A 24,159-nucleotide genomic window follows, 5' to 3' on the forward strand; every position below is an offset into this window, starting at 1 on the left:
AGGATAGAATAAGAGCAAGAAAATTGTGTTTTTAAAAGATGGAGCACAGTCAGGTGGCAATATATACTGAGTCTAATCACATTTAATTATAGGGGGAAAAAACATGTCTATCTATCTCGACAGGATAGATAGACAGCATACATATTTTTCACGCATTTATGGCTGTTGTACCTAGAATGATGTATATCAAAAGCCTGCACATAGTCTAGTAGTGTTAGGTAATAACATGTACTAACAACAGTGTAATAACTGTATGATATTCATGTGTTTTCATTTAAATATTTCTCTGTCTTTGCTGGTAAAATGATAAAATTGCAGCTATACTAAAGATTAATGTATCGCTGATGACAGGACACGAGATACTTGTAATTTATACCTGTACAAATGCATGAATGATGTGGAAGGGTTATTCTCTTTTTCTGACAACGCTGTATTTTATTCTGTTGTATATAGTATCTTATTCTTCTTATCTTATCGTATTCCAGTGTTTTTCTTAATTTTTGCTACTGTAACTTTGCACTGTCCACTTTCTGCTGTAACACAACAAATTTCCCATGGGTGGGACTAATAAAGGTTTTCTTATCTTATCTTATTTTATTTTATTCCAAACTTTTCTTTCAATATGTCACATGTTTGTGTTCGTACTTTAAAATAATAGATTATTAGAGTTTTATATTTTCTAATTAGTTTTTTTTCTGGTTATTATGATCATATATCATATATAAATCTACATAGCCAAATACAAACACAGCCTCAACAGAGTCACTTTGATATGAACATATTTCATATTTCTGGTATTTTATTAGTTAGTTTTCTGAGCACACAATATTATTTCAGTTAGTTCATTTATTTTCTTGAAAGTCCCCCCCCACCTAGTTTTAATTTTGAGTTGTATTTAATTAACAATAATAAATGATCTTCAAAACCAGGATCAGCATGTAGGCAGCAGCTTTTTTATTGTCAGTCTTGAGCAGGATGTTTCTTTTCTGAGAACAACTGTGAAATATGTTGAACGCTCATAATGAAGCAGTTATAAAAAGGCACACCAAACAATGCACCAGTGAAGAAAATGTTAAATCGAGACGGAACAAGCCAACTCGAAAATTCCTTCAGGATGCATTTGGCGTGGAGGAGTGCACTTTGTACAAAAAGAACAAAGTGACAAGCCAGAATATTAATAACAGTAACACTGAAAGGTCCAACTGTGATCAGACATAAGAATCAAATCATAGCCCATACCACAGATTCATCACTTCTCCGTCTGTAAAACTTGGGTCACAGTTTAAGTGATACACAGAATTTATTCCCCATTTATTTCCCACAGAGCTCTAAGAGTAAGTCAGACTGCATGAATACCTAGCCAGAGAAGAAAACCATATGCTTTGCGCACATTGTGTGTTTTATGAGAGAGGAAAAGGGGTTGACGTGATCCCTGGTGACAACCATGACTATCTACCTCAATCCAGCTACATTCGTTTGTGTTTGCTTTCTAGCTCACTGCAGCGTAAGTTGCCAGCACAATGTTTATGATTATGTAGATTATGTGAACATGAAGACTGATTTAGAAATACTATGTTTTGTGTCATTGCAGTTATGTGTAATGAAAAAGTATATATATGAAATTTGGAATAATGGAGGGAAAAAAAACCCCAACTCATCTTTTCCTTCTCCACTTCTTTTTCCTCAGATAAATCCCCACGTGCAGATGCATTATGGGTAAATATAAACCAGTGACATCACATCTCTGAAATACCTGTGGCTTTCTTGAGCGGGAGAAAAAACCCCATCTCTAGGTCCTTCCTGTCTTGATGTATAAAGCTTCAGGGCAGCCAATCATGTAGCCATTGTGGCAGACAGAGGAAGACGGGTGGCGTGGTCAATTGGCATTATGCTGCCAGTTGAAATAGCCCCCTTGTTTTTGTTTTCGTCTGTGGGAGAACCATTGTGGCTGATGACTCCTATTTAAAAGACCATCCAATATGCAGGGATGTCACCTCAAACTGCCCATAAACGTAATTGCCCGTCCATTTGCTTCTGCCTTTAGAAGCCCCCAATAAAAGCATCCTGTCAGATGCAACTGCCACAAAGTTTAGTGACAAGCTCCAGCAGCAAAAAGTTTTTAAAGATGCTAGCCAAGTAGAAGAGGATATGAAGGCAGCGACAGGCAGAGAGGTAACTACCACTTGTGTCATAGTCTAAGAAAAGAAATGTCTGCCTATAATCCCTTACACATGGAAGGAGTGAGATTACAGAGCAGGTGTAGTGGAGTGTGAATGAGTTTGTGTGTATCGGCAATGACATGCAGGTTTAAAAGATCAAAAAAGCAATAAAAAACTGCAAGACAAAAAACACCTCGTGGGCTTTACTCCTTGCAATTGATGTACTCGTGGCTCTATCACAGCAGAGTAACAATGCAAGACTGGTAGAGTTTAAAATGCCCCGGAATACGTTTTCTGCATTTTCTCTTTATATTTTTTCCATGTGACACTTTGCTTTTTAAGCTCTTTTTGATGTCTTTTGTTTTGTTGCATGATGATGACTTAACAGTGAGCTGGGGCTGCTAATGCGCCGATTCTGGTAAGTGCTTTCGAATGCAGCATCTACGGCCAATCTAGTAAATTAAAACCGTCTCGGAGCCATTCCCCCATTTGCAATAAGCAATCTTAGCCCAGATATGTTAGGTGTCTGGAAGCCTCCCCTGAGCGAACGCTGATATTGGTGGTGGTAAAATGTTGGTTGCTAACCTACAGAGAGACCTCTTATCTCATGCCAAGGTGTCTGGGTCGTCACCCCACCTGTGTGCAGCAACACGCTTGCAGTGCTCTCTTCTCTGCTTGCTGCTGGAACACAGGCAGAAGCAAACACGCCATCCCTAGAATGGATAAACAGACCTGCTGCTAAATATTCCTGCTATCTCTCCTTTCAAGTGCTGTATTCCTCTCCTGACTGTTTTCTTCCTGCTCCACCAATTACTACGACTTATGATTTTGCTCCTCTCCTCTCCCCTCCGCAAGTCTGTTTCTCTTTATTCTCTACCTTCTTTTCTATCCACTTGACTCACAGTTATCTGTCAAATTCCACCCTGGCGGCTGCTGCGCCTGAATCAATCAGAGTTGACTAGTTTTCAGCTTATCTGCACCCTAGGTGATTGATTTTCCTCGTTAGGTATAATTTGATGCTCTATCCCATCTCTTCCAGAGCAAATTAAATTGTAGTCGAGTCCAATGCGCTGGTGTGAGCGAGCGTGTGCATATGTGAGCGAGGGAGAGAGAAAACGAGTGAGACAGAGCAAGCCTAAAATGTTTGACTTCTGTGTATATTTTGGTGTCTGAGTGTATGTGACTGCGTGTCACCACAGTAGGCTGATAGATACAGTAAATGGGAAGTGGCGGGCAAACCAAAGGAGGCTGTAGCACACTCCTGCTGACAATCCACACAATCCACATGACATAGTGAAATATAGTTTCACAGAGTGGCTGATGTTCTTTTTTGGCTGTGCATTTATAAACAAGATAACAAGATAGATTAAAATGTATCTTGTTAGCTTGTTAGTGCCGATCTATTCCAACTGAAAGTAAAAAGTCTGAAATCTGATAAAAACAAACTTTGAACTATCAATTCTGCGTGTTCCAATCAGGTTTATTTATTGCACTAATCACATTCTCTTCATACTGAATATTGGATCTGCTTGTATGATGCAGGAATGCAAAAATACATCTAACATTTTGTCACATCCTGATTTACTCTTGTTCTCTTTTACACTAGCATACTGTACTGTACAATAGAACTATGTAGCAAAATTAAAGGTCTAAGGCAGACAGAATATTAGAATGTGGTAAAGACAGCATCTTTTATCTGATATAATCTTTAAAAGCATGCCAGGATTGAACTAATCAGTATCCCACATGCAAAGACAACTTACAAAAGATCAATGATAATATTTTAGTATGTCTGTATCTTACCAAACAAGAAATATACTGTCACATTTACCTATTTTCCTCAGTTATGGCACTGATGAATGCCTAAAGACATGCTTTGTCTTTGTTGCATGATTTCATGATTTTATCCAGTTAGACATTTCATGTTTCCCCAAAATTAAATTAAAAGATTTCTAACAAAACAAACAACAGATTTCGTCTATCTTTGCTTATTTTCTATAAATTTTTAGCTTGAAGATGTCACACTGTGTCCATTATTCAAATTATTGCAGTTCAGTAATGATATGAATAGATAAATACTCACTTGTAGCATTTTGATTAATTACCACATTTCTGACAAAAGCCCCACCAGGTTTACAAGAAATGGTCGATTGATCATAATCCACCCAGGGCTATCACCACAGGTGGGTAAGCCATCAGCATTACTAAAGGGGGAAATTTCACCGGCTAACTGGCCACCCCTAGATGAGCCTGGCTCACAGCCCTGAGGATTGCTAGATGAGGACTTGGGGCAAAAAAGTGTGTTGAATATTTGCAGTTATTCATCAGAAATTGTTTACTACTCCTTTTTGGACATAATTTTGAAAGGTCACTGAAGTTGTCACTGGAAATACTTTAATGTTTGATTGTGTTATTGTCTGCCTATTTTGTGCACCAGGACTTTTGACGTGTAAAGTTTTGCCAGCACTGATCTAAGAAGTCTTCAGTTGTGGGCAAAAACTGGTTTTGTAACCGCTAAATTCAATCACTGACATGAGAATATTTGCAACAGATGCCATGAAAGTCACTTCAGATGTTCCGGACATATTGCATTCATTCCTGAGTCTGATCAAATGTTCTTGTGTAATTAAAAGAAAGGTGTTGATGAGAATAGAGAAGCCAAAAACGTAATGCCTCCCACTACAGCTGTTGTCAGCACAGGGGCATACAAATGTTGTGAATAGTGGAAACCATTAAGATGTGATCTACCCACCTCGTCCTTATCTTCTGCCTGGATGAAGAGGGGCAGGGCAAAGCCCACCTGTGCCAGTTCGGTGATGCGGACCCGATATTCAGAACTGTTGAACTTCGGGGCGTTGTCATTCTTGTCAATTAACAGGATGGTGAAGGTGGTCACCACAGTTGCCCTAGATGGACTGCGGTCATCATTCAGCTCGGTGGCCTAACAGGAAGCCAGAGCAGGAAATGTTCATCAGAGAGAGAAAGAGAGAGGGACACAGAAAAAAGAGAGAGAGAGACATAGCGAGAGTGAGAGAGAGCGATCCATTTGATTGGACTGAAAATGTCATTCTGGATGGAGACGGTCAGCACGCAATCTCACTCGGTATTTACAGCTGTTCATTTATTGGATCAAAAGGTAGACAGACGGCCTAAAAGCAATCACAGAAATAGGCTCAAAGTGAGGCCAAGAGAAGGCCAGCACATGTACATCCACACATACACACTCATACGCATGAACACACAATGAGATTTAGGTGAAAGAAGTCCAATTGAGGAGACACAATTACACACACTCTGTTTTTGCCTGCCTCAGTTATTGAAGATGGCTGCCCTCTGAAATGAAAAAAATAGGAGGGAATGATAGAAAGGGGCAACCACTGTCTTTTATTGACGAACGAGTGTCACAGGCAATAGGAGGAGAAGCAGAAACAACATGCTAGTCTGGATAATCAGATAGTTTAGCCTCTTTCGTAACAGTGCTCCAGAATAATTTGACCTCCACCTCCACGTGCTCAGTGCTATCTAAGCTGCCTGAAGTTGACAAATTAGTTGTATTACTACGGCACACTCCAATCAATAGCAGCACCGGCTAAGAAAGCACAAGAAGAGGAGAGAAAATTTAGAGAGGAGGGAGAAAAATCCATATCTTATAAATAAATTTTTGGGTGACATTTTTTTCTTTTCCAGCCTTTTTGCTCATTCTACTTTTCTGGTTAGTAATTATTGATTTCAATTAAAAAGACAAGCCTGAGCCTGGAATATGTTTGCCAGAATCTCTTTTTGTATTAAACCTCAGAGCCAAATGTATCTCAATGGTCTCTCGTATAAAAATGTCACGCGACCTGCTTTTTATTACCAATAATTGCAGCCAAATCAGTAAATGCACAAACGCCAGAGAGGCCATTTCTCTTAAGGTGTGGCAGATTTGACTTGTCAAGCTATCAAGATCACGAATGGAATATTGTAACTACACAGAAAAATGAGGCCTTTGTTCACAAATCTTTCCGCTTTCAGCAGGACTTGGAAATCCATTTCACGCGCCCTCACACCCTGTGGGAACCACTCGGTGTACAATGGTGGAGGAGAAGAAATAATGACAACAAAAGTGGAGGACTGGACAAGGTGGCAAGGCTCCGGGTTGGGAGGTGGGGGGACAAGGGGGGGGCGAGAGGGAAGGAGTGACATGCTAAAAAGCCAAGCGAGACAGACTTGGCTCATGGAGGGATAGAGGGATTCAGAGATCACACCTACTTCAAACAAGAGAAAAGGGGAAAAAATGGAGGAACAAAGGAGGCCTCAGCATTAAGGAGGACTCTAAATCCTCTTCCTCTTTCTTGTTCTCTGCTCCCCTTGTTCTAATATCTGCTCATTCAGCACGAGCCTCTGGAGGGGACATTATCACAGAATCGCAAGCATGAATATGACCACTAATGAGCCCAATAAAAGCACTTGAGTTTGTCAGAGTCTCATTTGTGCAGAAGCATATTGACAAAGCATCTAAAGATATACTGCACGCACATCATACATATCTAGTTCTAACTGATTTCCTGCATAAGCGACAGACTGTATATCCAGTCTAAGAGATCTGTTTAGTTGGTCTTTGGAGACTATATAGAATACACTTTCATATCAAAGTTCTCTCTTAATCCAGCGGTGAAGCAGCCTTTCAGTCTCTTCTCTAGCCTACGACAGTCCCTCCACACAATAACTCCCCCCACATTCGGCAGCTCACCCTGACAGTCAGAGAGAATCCTGCTGAGTAGAGGGGGTTTTCTCTGTCCAGCTGCCCATTCACTGTCAGGGATCCACTGATGTAGTCCAGGGCAAAAACACTGTTTGTGTTTCCTAGATGGAGTGAGAGAGAGAGGGAGAGAGGGAGACCAAAGAAAGTCAGAGAGAGAAACAAAACCTGCATAGTTGATAATTCAACATGTCTCCTGGGATACAACAAGAATCCTTTGGAAGGGAAGGTGGTGGATGAGCCATGTGCAAGTCTCTATTTCATGTAATATGGATACTGCATTCACTGTGCTGTCTTTTATCTCTGTACCTCCCTTAGGCTGGCTGACCTCCTCCAACCTGTCCACAAGCTGCTTCTCCTAAACCCGCTTTATTTCTGTCACACTCCCCTTCCCTTTTTCACTTCTTTATTGAGTTCATCTGTAATTTATGTAGTGATAATGCTGTCAGTAACTGACTGCAAGCATAGTTACACATCCCGGGAACTACAAGCATCGTGGCTGATATCGGAAAGATCTTTTTTTATTATCACTGTTAGTGTCACGGAGACTTTTTTAAAAGTTAAATAAATGGGCTACTGTTTTGTTTGTCTGTGAATTCTCATATGCAGGCATAAAACCATTTGTGCGTGCACCATGGGTCTCCTGTATCATTTGTGCTGCTGATTGGCAGTTAAGTCGCGATAAAAGCATCAAAGACGACGCATGCTAGTAAGAAAGGATGGGATGGGATATAGGACATCAAATGTTTTTAAGTTTGAATTTAAAACAATCTTTACTTAGAAACTAAAACCCACAGATGAACTTCAAGAACATATTTGGATGTATAATTTGGTATTAATAGAATCTTATAATTCTTATAAGAATTTCTTAAACTGTAACATAATAGGCTTACAATACAGATTGACTGCAGTCACCCCTTTTTGCATGGGTTGATAAATTGCATTAACTTTGTCATACTCCATGCACTCCTTCAGAGAGGAGCATTTCAAATTATGAACGCTGCACTGTTCTCATTAACAAGTTCAAGTGTGCCTGGTGTTATCCATTCACTTCAATTAAACAGGTTAAAATATTAGACCGAGGCCCACTTGAGTCCTCTTCTAATATTTTCTTATTCCCTCTATTCCTTTTCAAATTACCGTCCTTCTCGTTAACTTTCACACCTCTCTCACACTTTTCTGTGACACTTTCTCTTTCTGTCTCTCTCTCCCTCTCTCTCTCCGACACCCTGCTAATTACACCCAGCAGATGGAGAGCACAAACAAAAGTACACCCAATGGCCCTCACCTCTTCACTTTTAATGTTCTCTTGCTCCAGCCCCGCACTGCCTGGTATCTCCCTCTCTCAGATCAGATGCTCAAGTCTCACTCAGAGAAGCTAATGCCTTTACACTTTCAGTGTGATCCTTGGCGCCGATGATGTGTTATATGAGACGTGAATAGCCCTTTTGAAATCTCTGGTAAGTAGCACTTTATAAATGTGAATGTTATTACAGCAATCTGTTCAGCTGAAGGCAAACAATGGAGGAGACAAGACTAAATGAGATCAATGAATGAATGGGAAACATACCTAGGACTAATTCAATTACGCCGTGTTAACATGGAGCACTTTAACACTTTTAACAGCGGCCACCACAGCAGGTCATCTGTGATGTCGCACACTGCAGGTTAAACAGGTTAATGTGAGGGAATGATCAAAAATCGAATAATGCTGAACAGATAAAATATAATCCAGCCGCAACCAAATCAAAAACATCTGACAAAAATGAGTACTACACATCAGCACACCATTATGCTGCGTGCCAGGGTGGTCAAAAATAAGGCCCAGGGCACTAGAATTGGCCTGGAAAAGACTAGCACACTGGACAGCTTTAGAAAATATAAAGGACGGCATCGCTTTTCAATTTTTACCTGTAGTTTCAGAGGTTTTACAGCTTTTCCTGCTAATAAAGACGTTTCCATACAACAGTAAAATAATAGATACAGTAAAGTTTTTTTTTACTATTGACTATAGAAATTTATGGAGTTTTTATTGATTTGTTTTTACAATGGCTCCAGTTAAAAAAAAGTTAAATTGTGAATTAAGAAAAATTTTCATTTTGAATTATATTACACAATTTAGGTCGTAGAATTTAAGTCATGCTGACAGATTTGTTTCATTTTTTTGGGACACATTTATTTATTGGTTTTAACAAGTTTTACATAATGCACCATAGGTTTCTTTCCTTTACTACAGCAGTATTTTTCATAATGTAGAAAAACTAAGTCGCACTGTTGAAATTGCACTTCTTTTTCTTATACTGAGATATCTGAGACATCTAATGTGTATTTTAACGTGCTTATACTGAGATAGGAGAGTTTGACTAGTCTGGTCCATTTGAGATTAATGTAAGCTGTATGTGGCATTCGATGTAAAACGACTCGACATCCCAGCTCTAGTTTAAGGCACGTACACTACTAATGTCCCTGTTAGCCCGCTTTGGGGAAATTTTTAAAATTTCATTTTAACATTTCCCCATCAGTGAATTGCGTGTACCAAATTCATGCATGTAAGAATTCAGTCAACAACTGGCCTGCATTAAATGACCTGTATTCAAAAATTAAATTTGAACATGCTAGCATCATAGACAGGTCACATTTAACTAAAACTTGTTATTGAAATCTTAAGCACCACAACATTTAACATGTATCGCTTTCAGTATGGCACAACTCTGAACGAGAGACACTCACACGATTGGACTGTGCATGCCTCCTGTGTCAAATTTAATGCTATGTTTGTTATTTGCAATAGCATTAAGACATTAAAGCATTTGTTTAGGATGCTCTTTTGCTATTTCCATGCAGAAAACTGATCGTTCAGTCTGCACCTGTGTGGATGGTCGGAAGCACCTGCTGCAGTACGCACACTTAGAGGGACTCTTTTGGTGGCAATGACAGCGAGAGCTAAACATTTACAGGTGTGGTTACACTTCACCATAGTTGATACTGAAGCCTTTTGCACATATGGCAGGGTGTTTTGTGGCACACATCAGTGTTGTGTCTGAAGGAGAGGGCCTAGAGAAAAATAAAAAATGAGCTCTTGAATTTATTTGGTTTCAAGGCTAACATTACTCCAGTTTTGGCAGATTACAAACAAATGTATACTGGATTTACTTTAAGGTCTATTCAGTAAAAATGAAACAGATCTGTCTGAAATACTATTTGAAGTTCTGGCCAGAAATTTGTTGTAGCTAATCCCCCGGTTTTGTCCTAATAATATAAATCAGTCATAGTTTTTGTAGCTTACCAACTATTACTTCTTTTACTTTACTTTATTCTTCTTTTTACATTTTGAGACATGATTGCTTTTCATTAGCTTTTGCATGATTAAACTAACTTCCTTTAACTATATGACATGATAAATGCTATTTTCCCTTTTTCTGAAATCCTACATTCACAAGTAAGAACACTGTGAACCTTGACCTACACTTTGAGCGGGATTAAGAAACATTCTCTTTCAGATAGGTTAGAGTAATAGCTGAGGTCTAGACTTCAGAGAAACATGTTGAGGTAAGTCTATAGTATACAACGACTAGGGGTCAACAGATTAACCCATGCCTGCGTTCCCCACTCCCCAGTCGGCACTCTATTATTGCCCTATATCTAGTCTGGAATGGAAGGGAGGGAAACTACAGAAGAATGAACATTGAGGAGAGGAGCCAAGCTAGCAAAGAGAGCAAAGCTTTGGGGTAATTGGCCTGGACTGAGGCCAAAAGGTGGAGAGTAGGATGTAGAAGGCACAGAAACTACTGCTGATCATATCCAGCCTACATAATGAATTTAGTTATGTAACTGATGACAAGTGGCATCTATCTATCTATCTATCTATCTATCTGTCTGTCTGTCTGTCTGTCTGTCTGTCTGTCTGTCTGTCTGTCTGGTGAAATATAAAGATGCTGACAAGGATTAAAACCATCATAAAACCTATCCTTCAGCTTCGAGACTACCTTATTGATGAACTGCACAATGACTAGTGAGCCAATAAGCCAGTAAGTCTGATGTTTTCCAAGCTGTTGGCTAACATTAGACTTAGTGGCTTATTTGCCTTAAGTCAAATATAATACTTAAAACCCCCCAAATTTTTTAGAGGCAATCGCTATGATTAAAACAAACCAAAGAAACACAAGACCATCAGTATGAAACAGCCCCTCATGGTCAGCATTAATAATTCCTATGATCACCAAAATGATTCCCAACATTAATTTGACCAACAATCATTTTGGGCCATTTGCTAAAACGGCAGATGCTCTTATTTTTCTTTGGCCGACAGTCCTAATAGGTCTGTGAAGGTTCTCAGTCATCCAGGTCATCGTAGTCAAAGGAGCTTGCAAAGAAAAGCGTCTGGACTTCTTTAAGTTGCTTGAAGACGTTTCACCTCTCATCCGAGAAGCTTCTTCAGTTCTAAGGTCAAATGGTGGAGAGTCCCTGATATAAACCTAGTGGGAGTGACCCCCCACAGAGGGACAAAAGGACCCCCTGATGATCCTCTAATCGCCTGAGCCAAGGTGTGAAACTGGGTGTGGGTCCCAATAGGCCAGAGTTTCGGGTGTGTTCATTGTGAAACCTGGCCCCACCTTATCATGCGAATTCCTGAGGTCAGATGGCCCAGGATGTGAGTGGGCGTTAAGGCGTCTGGGAAGGGATCTCAAAACTGGATTATAGATGGCAGAGAGTTGGTGTCGTAAACCCCCGCCTCTGTTCAAAGATGGTCGCTCACAGTGGACATAGATGCTTCTTTCACTCCTCTTTCAAACCATCTGTCCTCTCTGTCCAAAATGTGAACGTTGGCATCCTCGAAAGAGTGTCCTTTATCCTTAAGATGCAGATGGACTGCTGAGTCTTGTCCTGTGGAGGTGGCTCTTCTGTGTTGTGCCATGTGCTTGTGAAGTGGCTGTTTGGTCTCTCCAATGTAGAGGTCTGGGCATTCCTTGCTGCACTGTACAGCATACACCACATTGTTAAGTCTGTATTTTGGCGTTTTGTCTTTCGGGTGAACCAGTTTTTGTCTGAGCGTGTTGCTGGGTCTGAAATGCACCGGGATGTCATGCTTGGAGAAAACTCTCCTGAGTTTCTCTGATACACCGGCTACATAGGGGATGACAATGTTGTTGCGTCTGTCCTTCTTATCCTCCCTCGCTGGTGTCTGGTCTTCTTTTCTGTGCCTCTTTGCTGACTTTAAGAACGCCCATTTAGGGCGTTTAGGGCGCCCAGACACCAGCGAGGGAGGATAAGAAGGACAGACGCAACAACATTGTCATCCCCTATGTAGCCGGTGTATCAGAGAAACTCAGGAGAGTTTTCTCCAAGCATGACATCCCGGTGCATTTCAGACCCAGCAACACGCTCAGACAAAAACTGGTTCACCCGAAAGACAAAACGCCAAAACACAAACTTAACAATGTGGTGTATGCTGTACAGTGCAGCGAGGAATGCTCAGACCTCTACATTGGAGAGACCAAACAGCCACTTCACAAGCGCATGGCACAACACAGAAGAGCCACCTCCACAGGACAAGACTCAGCAGTCCATCTGCATCTTAAGGATAAAGGACACTCTTTCGAGGATGCCAATGTTCACATTTTGGACAGAGAGGACAGATGGTTTGAAAGAGGAGTGATATGTCCACTGTGAGCGACCATCTTTGAACAGAGGCGGGGGTTTACGACACCAACTCTCTGCCATCTATAATCCAGTTTTGAGATCCCTTCCCAGACGCCTTAACGCCCACTCACATCCTGGGCCATCTGACCTCAGGAATTCGCATGATAAGGTGGGGCCAGGTTTCACAATGAACACACCCGAAACTCTGGCCTATTGGGACCCACGCCCAGTTTCACACCTTGGCTCAGGCGATTAGAGGATCATCAGGGGGTCCTTTTGTCCCTCTGTGGGGGGTTACTCCCACTAGGTTTATATCTGGGACTCTCCACCATTTGACCTTAGAACTGAAGAAGCTTCTCGGATGAGAGGTGAAACATCTTCAAGCAACTTAAAGAAGTCCAGACGCTTTTCTTTGCAAGCTCCTTTGAGTCCTAATAGGTGTGGAACACTGAAAATGACCACTATCGGAAGCAGGAAGACAATGAAACACAGGATCAATAACACAGAATATTGCAAAAAGGCCACATGTAATCAATGTAATAATCCTGCAGTAACCGCTAGACCCAAGTATCTTGTTAGGAGAAGTGTAGTAGTGTGTTGTTGTAAGAGTGTGCATGGGGGGGAAAAAACACAAAAAAACTGCCACTTTGTGTTACGCACTAGTGACACTAAGCTGACACAACATTCATTGCAACATTTCTTTTTGCCTGATGGGAGAGGCAGGCAAGTTGATGTTGACAACAATTGTTAGAGGTGGTGGGAGGGTAACGCGCATCAGGGACTTAGACCCACTCAGTGTGGGCATCTTGCCTCTAAATTGCTTTGTCAGCTTCAGTGGCCTGACTAGAATGCCAATCTTCTCCAACAGCCGCCCCTTGCCCGGACGACTGGGTGCTCACCTGGCCGAGCGGCTATCGTGCATACACAAACACGCGCATCTACAAAAAGCTCTAGAGTGCCGTGCTGTAATGTACATTTGCGAGATAACAGCAGGCTGCTGGTTGTACTCTCTGCATGCATCCGTTAAGAGGCTTTGACTCATTGCTTCAGGTTCCATTGAAGGGGCCTTCCACCTAGGCACCGCTGTGTTGAGCTTGACCAGAGAGACAGACTGAAATTACACAGGGTGACTCAGAGGTGCCACTGAGAAAGAAAATATAATCATAATCTAATTGCTGATGCAAAGTGTTCTCCAGTGCTCTGCTAGGACACAGTGATTAGACCCCCAACGGATGAAAATTGCTGTTCAAAGATACACACGCACCCAAATTATACACAAATAGCAATAAACTCTTTATTTGAATTTTGAAATTCAAATTTGTTACTTCAATTTGTGTTTTGTGTGTGTTAATATTTTGCTGTTTCAATTTCAAACTCCTAAGAAGAAATTCAAAGATTTGTGTACGTGTGTGTGTCAGAGTGCATCTAGTGTTAACCAGGAGAGTTTGACTCTGTGATGTGAGACTCCAGGGGATTAGCCATGCTCTCACATTACCAACAGTACTGGACTGGAAAATGAGAAAGCATGGCATGATTTTGTCTAGAGTGGGCCTGCACACTCAAATTCATCCACTCACGCACACACCTCGAGAAATGCCCACAGGCACTGAGACACACACAAACTCACACAAGCAGCTCTTATTTTCTGGGAATTTATAATGTGCTCAACAGCTTCAATGGCCAATGCTACAATTACAAAATAAAAGAAATCCAAATAATTTGCCACTTTTGAAGAATCTCGGCATTACCAAAGAATAGGTGGAAAACACGAGTGTAGATCTCATATTATGTATTGACAAACACATTTACACCCTTGCATCATTAACATTGGAGTGAAGGCTTATTTCCTGAGAACAGTTTTGTTATTGAAATTCACTCCCTCACAAACAGCAAAGGAGCGAGTGTAGACACAGGGGGGAAAACATGCTAGTGATTCTGGGCGACTTCCGTGTTCTAAGTTGCAAAAGTGGAAAACTTACACGTGTAGTTATTATGGGAGGATTGCCCTGGAAGCAGAAGATATAAAGGATCTGATCTGATGAGTTCAACTGGGTGTGCGACGTGTGGATAACAATGACTTTCTCCAAAACTCGAGCTTTTGAGGACAGCCGAAACAGGACTTCTCCGAGTGTAATCGCCATGACTAAGCTAGTGACAACTGTTTTTTCTAGTTGGTGACAACACCATGGGGGCGCTGGAACATTCTAGTAATGTGATATGGCAAGCAGCCAGTGCTTAGAGGCTCGGGGCTAAGATTTTGTGTACTTTGCTAAATGTACACAAATTAGTGTCACTTTTAAGGATTACGCCTACAGGCATTCATATTAATGATGAGGTTTTAGTTATTGTCTTCAAACTACACTCGCTTCAAAATCTAAATGAACAGCTTCTCACTTACACTGATTTGCTTATGCACGTGCTCATCCGTGCATTCACACAAACCCTTTAGTGTATGACAGCTACTAGTGCATATGCATGTGCTCCTGTGTGTCTGCGATGTGAAGTGATAATGCCATTGGCAGACAAGCTGCATTTCATGAATACTAAATGAATAAGTTTCATCAAAAGTTTTTTTCTTCAGAAAAGATTCAAGGACAAGTATTGTCTGAGAATGTGTGGCAGATGAAACCGACTTCTGTTTGTAACCACAGATCACTCAGGTTGACACAGCTAGTAAGATGCACGTAAGCGGTCTTTGTGCTTTGACCCTTCCTGCCACCTGAAGCCCTAAAGCCTAACTTATGCTGTAACCTGATGTGCAGCTCCAGAGACGTGGGTCCCCTTCATTGCCAGCAACCTGTGTAAATGCTGTTAATGGTGTTGGCCATTTGCTAGGCTACGTTGCATGCTCTGCACAGGTTCTACAGATGTATAAATTAAGCTTTACTTTCATGTACATACAACCCACTTTGATTTTAAGTGGGCATCCCATTTCTGTCAGTATATTCAGCAGCATGTCTCACTTTTTGTACATAATAAAACATACTGCTGTAGAAAATAAAATAAATCTGTCAGCATGACTTAAATGATAAGTAATAAATGTGAACTTATGGAAAAAGTACTGAAAGCTCATTGCCCAGACAGCTGTAATTATAAATAAGATTTTTTTTTTTTTGTATTTTGCAAAAAATGTCCTTTTTCTGGACGCATTGTAAAAAAAAACCAAACAATAAAATCTCATAAAGTTCTATAGTTGATAGTGAAAAAACAAGAACTTTTCTGTCATTTGATTCTTTATCTATTATTTCACTGCAGTATGAATGGGAATGGGGAAGGTATTTATTAGTAGGAAAACTTAGTAAAATATAGTTAAAAGTCTAAAATATATGCCCTCCTTCACATTTTCCAAAGCTCTCAAATGAGCCAGACCAGAGTCTCTGCTAGGCCAATTCTGACCCCCGGGCCTTTTGTTTGACACCCCTGCTCTAAACATTTAGACAAATGCTGCTTTTCCAGTAACGAGTGGGCGGATTGCTGAACAACAGTGGAATTTTTTTCCATAGCAGTACTTATTGACTTGATTTTACAACAGGCACTTGCAGCCACTTATCTTTGAATGTGCTTAGTGAATCCAATGAGATGTTAGCCTTTTGCGCCTCTACCAAAAGAACTAGTCAAATTTGCTTGTTCTGTGACATTGCACATGATCCCACACCCATCGACGTGACATGATCAGGCCAAGCTTTTGGCTCTTCTACCTGCAGCTGAACATTTTCTCATAGCTTAATTTTTTATTGACTTATGTGTGAAAAGTGAAATTAACAGCTAAGTAAGAACAACAACAAACAAAAGAAAGAGGAAGAGAAGTACAGTTTACCTCTACCCTGCTGGCCAACAACAATACTGTTGGTTTGGTAACGTTACAAATAATTGAAGACACAGTCATCCCATGACCATTGTTGGAAGTGTGTGGGTGGAATGGGAGAGTGTCCAACTGCAGTTTGGACAGGGCATAAATCCTACTTTATTACATATTTATTAGGAACAAACAGCATTAAAACATTCTGTGCGCTTCCTCCAATGACTTTAGCTCAAGATGCCACTGACCTAACCTAACCTCAGACCAACACAATTCTCATCCTGGTCACAGATAAATGTATCCACGATCTACAATCTTCAGGTCTCATGAAAAATAATTAGGCTTACAGCTATTGATTCCTGGATTTGGTCTGTCAGCCCAAGACGTCACAGTCTCTTTTCAACTGAGTATTGAACTGGCAGTGTGGTCTTATCGCTAGTGTGTGTATTTGAAGTGTATTTGTAGCAGCGTGTTTGCGAAAAATCTTGTCGGTGTCTCTCAGTGAGACTAGGCTAGACTGATTTACCCTATTATCTGATTTTTTGCAGCGTGCTAGACAACACAAAGTCAGTTTTTGCACAGAGTACAAAACAGCAGCGGGTTAGAAGACAGCAGAAGAGGAAATTGGATTTGACATTGGGAAATGCTGTTGTTCACAAGCCAATAGCTTAGAATATCACTTCTTAAGGCCAGTGGTGTCCTCTTTATCCAAAGGGTAAATGAACAGAACAGCAATTGATAAACCTCCAGTGTATGCTGGAAATATAACAAAAGCAAAATAGACCTTTTATTACAATTAAAATACAGACCAATAACTGAGATCAATAGTGGAAAAGAATTTGAACAGCTGTGCAGTTTTTGTGCTCTTTCACAATGCATTGCTCTGCTAGCAGGGGCTGATGCCTTTGAGGAGGGTTGTTGCCATGCGGGGTGTCCTTGTTCTTCCACCACATCCAGTTGGCTAGCACATGTCAGAATAACATCCACAAAGATGTGAGCATCATGTCCTCACAACGCAGCAGATTTTGCATCGTAAGGAGATGATCAGTATTATTGACTTCACATTTTAGTTGCTGTAAAGCTGAGGCTGATCACACCATAACAAAGTGAGGCCTGGACTTGGCTGTGATTGCATTTGATTGCTGCACTCTACTAGACTTCACTAGTCCTGGGATTGTGTCACAATCAGCATCCCGCAGACTATCTGCCTTCCCTGAGAGATTACATAGCACCGGGCTGTGGTGAGCCTCAGAGCGTCTAATTGAAAACCAGGAGAAATCCCCGTGATGCGACAGTGACAATAAGAGCTCCCTATAGAATAACAGGTATTAGGCTTGTCCATATTACAACATGTCTGCTGATACAAGTTAGGCAGTAGTCGCATGGAATCAGAGCATCAGGGTGTAGCAGTACTGAGAGATAAAGATATGTGGGGAAAGACAGACAACGGGAAATAATCGCCTTTACAACTTATCAGTGTGTCCAGGCAGGAAATGGCATGGCCTTTGCTGAGGGCAGGCTAGAGGATGCCCCCCTAATACTAAGTGCAGTGGACAGTGGACACCTGTTCTGTCTCTGTGTCCATAGGCAAATGTGTACGTGCAATATGTGGTCCTGACAGACTTCAAAATACCCAGTGATGATATTGTAAATCTGTACTACTTTAGCTGCAAATTAAATAACATCTTTGCTGCAGTTTCCCAGCACGAAGACGCTACAATGAGAAAGGAAGAATGGTCTAAAAGGAAAGAAAAGTGTAGCGATGGAAGGAGCTTAGAGTGGGATTAGTTGTGCTTGCATGTGACAAAAGCGATAGAACCAAGCACACAAAGATAAACAAGAGGCTGATATGAAAGGCTTGGGGGATGTCCTTTCGTTCTGTGAGACGCAAGGCTGACTTTTATTCTGCTTATTCTTACACTATTATTACAGCGCAGAGGAGAGGCTACAGAAACTTTACATAAGCTTAACTCTTATCCTAACGGACAGCAGTATTTTTGGGGCAAGACTGCTTGCCTCAAGTCCTCTATAATAGAAATCACAGAAAGCAAGACAGAAAGTTATTTTTAGCAGGTAAAATATGTTCAGTAGGTCAATATTGGGTATTTTTTATATTTCTTAAGATGAATACTGTGCTTTAATATCTGTCTGTAAGTGTGAAGTAGGTGATCTGTCCGAGCATATATGTGTGCAGATAGACATGAGCATGTAGCGAGTAGACATTGTGCTAAAATGAGTCCATCTGGGCTTTAGAGTGATAGTTCCTCAGGTCATTGGGGGTGTCATTGAGACTGACTAGTGTTGTCTGTGTTTCCCCCCTGTCGTCCTCAGGGATGGGTTTGAGCAGATGATGGCTGACGTTTTGGGATTGTTTATTGCTTGAGTTGCTGTCCAAAAGCTATGATGTAATGCTATAGATGTGAATAATGTAATACAATGCTATGGCAGAAGCTCATTGGTGTAGAAGCTCATCAGTCAGAAACACCCCGGGTTTGTGTACTCTTTGATCTTTACCTTTCTTTTTAGTCGCAATTTATTTATGTGCTTAGTTTCTTCTTTAGCTCTGCTGTAGCTTGATAGCATAGCTGAGCATCATCTCAGTGATGACAGAGGTGCAAAGCTGTTATGATCTTATCTTCTAGAGGGATTAATCTGACAAATCTTTCCAAAGATCTAACAACTTGAGTCAAAGTTGAGATGCTAGCGTTAGAGGAGAACTGTCATGGGAACATGTAATCTGATATTCCTGAGAGGAACAGGAGTCACAGCAAGCGGTGAAACAAGACTAAGCACGCAGATATTTGATTCCAAAGACATCTGGGTGCCAAGTATCCATCCAACCATCCATCCTGAGGTCAAATGTTTTCATACAGAAACACCTGAAGCACAAGCTACCCCAAGGAGGAGGAGCCACAGATCTACTCCCTAGTCTCCTGAATGACTAAGCTTCTCTTTCTTCTTCTTTTTCTTTAAAAAAAGGTTTTTAATGTGTATTTAAATTTTATTACATGGCAGATGTGTGACTGAATAAGTAGGAAGAAGGACCACTAAGAGTAATCAATAAGGATCTGCTGCACAGCTTTCCCAAATAAAAAGCCTTGCAAAAATGACAAATACAATAATCGCAAAAAGGCATGCTGGACTGATTTTATTTCAATTCAGCATGCCTCTCAGCACTAAGGAGCATGCTAACATGATTACTACAACGTGAATTAAGTATTGTCTTTTAATCTTGTTTGCAGGCACATTGCATGGTCAATGCTGCTTTTAAGCTGCTTTTAAGCTGTTTTGATGATTATACTGCACGCCCCATTTAAGATATGCAGGAATCAACATCATTAAGTAATAAATGCATGAAATAAAAAGTAACTTGTATATTTGGAGCGACTTTAGTACCACTGACAATGATGAGCATTAAGTAATTTACCGACCATCAACTCAGAAGAAAGATTGTGTTTTAGCCACACTTAAAAAAACCAAAACTCTGTCAGGAGTATACATGAATATGTTTGTTTGTTTAAGGCAACAGCCACTATAGGTGTGCGATAAAACCTTTCTTTCTCATTTCCAGTAATTGAGGAATTGTTGGAGCATTTTGGGTCAGAAAACCCCCCACAGATGTTAAGAGCAGGAAAAATCCAGTGGATAGTTCAGCAGTGGGCTATTGCTAAAGTGATATATAATGAGAGCAGTGAGTCAGAGGTCCAATAAGAGGGCTAAGTCTCACCCTGTGGACCGGGGATTTACCATCAGAACCGCTACCCTGAATCTCCATCATAACAAAAAAATAACAACTGCAACACTGCGGGCAGAGCGCTGCTGTGATTCTATCTCATGTACACATCAAATCCCAGATACACTCCTCTGATTGGAGGAGGGAGAGGAAATCCTCATCTTGAGTACCACAATCATTAGCGTGAATCACAGCTGCAATTAAAACCTCGTTTATCTTAATTACTGAACTAATGAGACGAGTCCCGCAGGAGTGAGCCGCAGTCTCAGAGGACACTCGGGGTGAGGAGCGGGAAGGCAAGAGAGGAGTCATGCAGAGTCCCACTTAAGTCTGCAAACAAGCACGCCCTCGCACCAATCTGAGCAGATAGACAGAGGCATATGTGTAAGCGTGCATGTACAAGCACACACATATAGAGGCTACACACACATATATCCATGCAAAATGCATCATCATATAACCTTACCCTCCCACCTTTATCTCCTAGCACTACATCACCCTTCAACTTCCATTATCTATCAAACTTATAATGATTTTATCAAGCCTACAGACTCCATCTCCATAAGGGCTTAGTGCGGTGCTATAACTCTTGATTTTGCAACGACCGGGAATACATCGCACCACCTAATTAATGTCTTTTTAATGCTTTTCTCCTCCAGAGCTTAACTCAGCCAAGCTCAACTTTGCAACAAGCACAACACACACAACAATACAACATGTGGCAGCAGACGGTAAGTAAGACTGAGTAGGTGTGTGCACTGAATGGGAGCAGCAGGTTTATGGTGAGCTCAGTAAAGAAGTGGGCTGGGCAGTGGCCTCTCTGTCCTGAGCATACAGCTATCAAGCGCACACACTCACAAATAATGCATGGCTGCGCACATGCGTGGACAAAGGGTCAAATTCCTTCGTTCAGCTGTGAGATTGCGCAGTGACTCAGCAGATGGTAGAAGACTGAATATCTTTATCACCACAAATTCCCATGGTGTGCCAAGCATATCAAGCGGTGCCAGCCCTTATCAGCCAGCTGGCAATAGTGGAGGCACCGATGTCCCTCCATCCTGGCCATTCTGGGCTCAACAGGGGGCAAGCAGAGTTTAAAGGATACAGTCCACAGACGGTTGTAATCCTCCCAATGGGTGTTTATTTTCCACCACGCAGATCAATGTTTCAGTCCTGAAGGATCTTTGAGGGATTGTTCGTCCTTCAGGACTGAAACACTGATTGTGGTTGAAATAAACACCCTGCAGGGGTATTAAAGAAGCATTGCAGCAGTGGATGGACAACAGAGTCAAAAGTGTTTGTGTGTTTTATCTTAATAGAAATAGAGATGCTTCATGTCTCTCCTGATTAACTATGATTCAGGTTTGTATTCTCAAACAGGCCGCACAAGTCTGACTGATACGCTCAGCGGCTGTGATGCATACAAGCAACACAACTGGGTCAATTACTCAGATATAAATCATAATTTAAATTGACTATTTGCCGCTCACAGAAGCTTTGTGACAGTCAAGAATAATTTATAATAGTGCTGTCAAAATTACTGCATTCTTTTTTGTGAGTCAATTGTAATATCTGACACATTAGAAAGAAAAATGAACACAATTAGCACGGCTAGATCACTTCACAAGTTGTGTAGGGTTCTGTAAATTGCACAGGTGGCTCACCGTCCCCGTGTCAAAACAGGTGTTAATGTGCATCAATGAGGAGAAAAAAAGAAACAGCTGAGGGTAAACTGATGGAACAGTCATCAGGTAAACTTGTTTTCCATTCTCTTCAGATACGATGTCAACAAATAGCACTAACATTAAGTTAATGTGCAGTCAACTCTCGATCTGTCTGTGTCTGGCCTGCATCCACTTCCATGAGTTCTGCTTTTCTGGCACATGAAAATACATTCATATCCATGTGCACAAAAAAAAGTCTGCCTTCCAGTAATTAACTCTATAAACATTTGTCCAGGCCAATTACCCTGGGGAAACGTCGAAACTTAAAACGAGCATGCTTAAGTTTAAAATAAGGAAATGGACTCAAGCAAGATGGCGTCACAGTGACTACTGATTTGGAGAAAATTAAAAAAGGTTGATTAGCTGGGTATACTGGGCAATATGATTACATTTCTCTCAATAAATATTACTAAGTATTCATTCAAGCCACAGGACTGTGCAAAAGCCTTCAGCTACCTGTCATTTATTTATCATTTGATAGGAAAATAGGAGATAAGTGCATCAATTTATAGAGATATTAGACAGTCAACATGCTTTTAACGAATTCGGCAGTGTGTTTGGGATCATCATCAAGCTGAACTGGCAGATATGCAGTCCCAAACCTTGACGGAGCCTCCACCGTGTTTTACAGAGGGCTGCAGACACTCACTGTTGCACCTCTCTCCTGTGTAATTTGATATACTTCAGCCTTTCTCACAATAACCAAAGAAAGTCTTTGAAAGATGTTCAGAAAGTCTTGATAAGTATCGCCTCACGAGCTCTTGAACAACAGTCTTGCTACTTTGAAGTAAAACATAAAGAAATGAGTGGTGATTCAAGACTTTTGCACATTACTGTAAGTATGGGTTATTTATATTTAATGTTAATATTCACTTCCACTTATTCCACTTAGAGGAAATTAATTCAATATTAATTCCATGCTTTTTTCAGTCTTAAAAAGGTAATTTATTGCAATTAATCCCAGCAAATCTTTTCATTAATACCTTTTCTTTTAAACTGATTAAGAGTTGTAGTTACAAAATAATAGCATCTTAAAAAAGAGAGTAATTGACTACAGCAGGAGGAATTTAGGATATTGTCATCATTATGTCATTAAGCTGTTCTGAGTTATGCTTCCTGCATTAAGAGCTAACTGTAAGATAAATTGGCACAGGTGTAAACATGACAGCTGAATCATTCACTTAATCTAGTTATATTCATAATACTGGGGTGCATTTAAAGTTTATCCTGTTACATAGTCAGTCAATATTACTCTTGTTGTAACTTCTCCCAGATATCCATCTGCACCTTTAGCGCAAGCTTAACAATGAGTTTTACAGGATTACGAAGCATGTGAAGCCAGTTTTACAGAGCAAAGTGGTGCAGTGGCGCATAAAGATTAAGACACAAAGCTACAAAGTGTGTGCAGAGTTAATACGCAATGCTTTTGCTGCATGCCGTTAGTACTCATAACAATAATTATTTCACGAAATCTTTATATTAATTTGATTCCTTGAGCCTCGGAAGGATGAATATAGTATTCATGTCATTACAAATACCTGTCTATCCCCAGATACGGATCAACACCAAAGTTTAACTTTAAGCAACCTTGCCCCAGGGTCAATCTGTCCACCAACTTTCATGAAGTCAGTTCAGTTTGTGAGATATCTTCCTGGCAGACAGACAGACAAAGCAACTGGCAGGCATAAACATCATATCCTTGGCAGAAGTAAGAAAACTGAGTATTTAATGCAGGATCACTGCTTCATCCTTATCAGCACCATACAAGCTGTACAACTCCAAAGTAAAGCTCTCAGATATAGTAACACCAACACAAGTCAGGGATTTCCGAAGTGAGCTTAATATGGCGGTCATTTGTTTTGGCCCTTTATCTCAAATCTAAAACAAAATCTTAAAGAAAACAAAACAAAAAAAACCGCAAACGGAGACGACAACAGAAAAATCGTGGCATCCTTCTCGTCTGCCGAAGGTAAAATTTGTCACGCTGACAAATCATAATCCTGTTTTGATGGCACAAGCCAACTTAAGAATGATAACACAAAATGAAAGCTGACTTCTGCATAACTGAACCAAAACAGTGATTAATAAATGCTCAGAGCCAAGCCTATTCTCCAATTCTGAGGCGCTCCTCTCTGCTGTTATTGACTGTTGTGCTTGATGAGACTTGTCTATTATTACTGCGGAATTATGATAAGAGGTGATCGATTCCCCTCTATGTGCTGCGGATGTCAGATCGATTATGTGACTCAGACCTGTGATGATGGTGTAGCCGATTCCTCTTGGTCGACCAAGATCCTGGTCAATGGCTGTTATCTTCCGCACTTCGTATCCCTGCAGAGACACACACGCACGCACAAATATAA

The 24,159-nt window shown here is 40.8% G+C and overlaps 1 protein-coding gene across 1 annotated transcript in view; it reads right to left on the minus strand.

Moving 5' to 3' along the window:
* cdh23 (cadherin-related 23) overlaps window positions 1–24,159 on the minus strand; it is a 197,426-nt gene that overhangs the window by 84,430 nt on the left and 88,837 nt on the right. Inside the window, exons 9-11 of the mRNA XM_086258526.1 lie at window positions 24,049–24,127; window positions 6,892–7,004; window positions 4,912–5,100 (exon numbers count right to left, since the gene is read on the minus strand). Of these exons, the coding sequence (XP_086114652.1) occupies window positions 4,912–5,100; window positions 6,892–7,004; window positions 24,049–24,127 (381 nt within the window). The remainder of the gene's footprint in view (window positions 1–4,911; window positions 5,101–6,891; window positions 7,005–24,048; window positions 24,128–24,159) is intronic.

This window comes from Aulonocara sp. 'chitande type north' Nkhata Bay, linkage group LG13, assembly GCF_057382095.1.
Source record: "Aulonocara sp. 'chitande type north' Nkhata Bay isolate Kocher_YH1m ecotype deep benthic linkage group LG13, A_spYH_male_GT1.1, whole genome shotgun sequence".
NCBI lineage: Eukaryota > Metazoa > Chordata > Actinopteri > Cichliformes > Cichlidae > Aulonocara > Aulonocara sp. 'chitande type north' Nkhata Bay.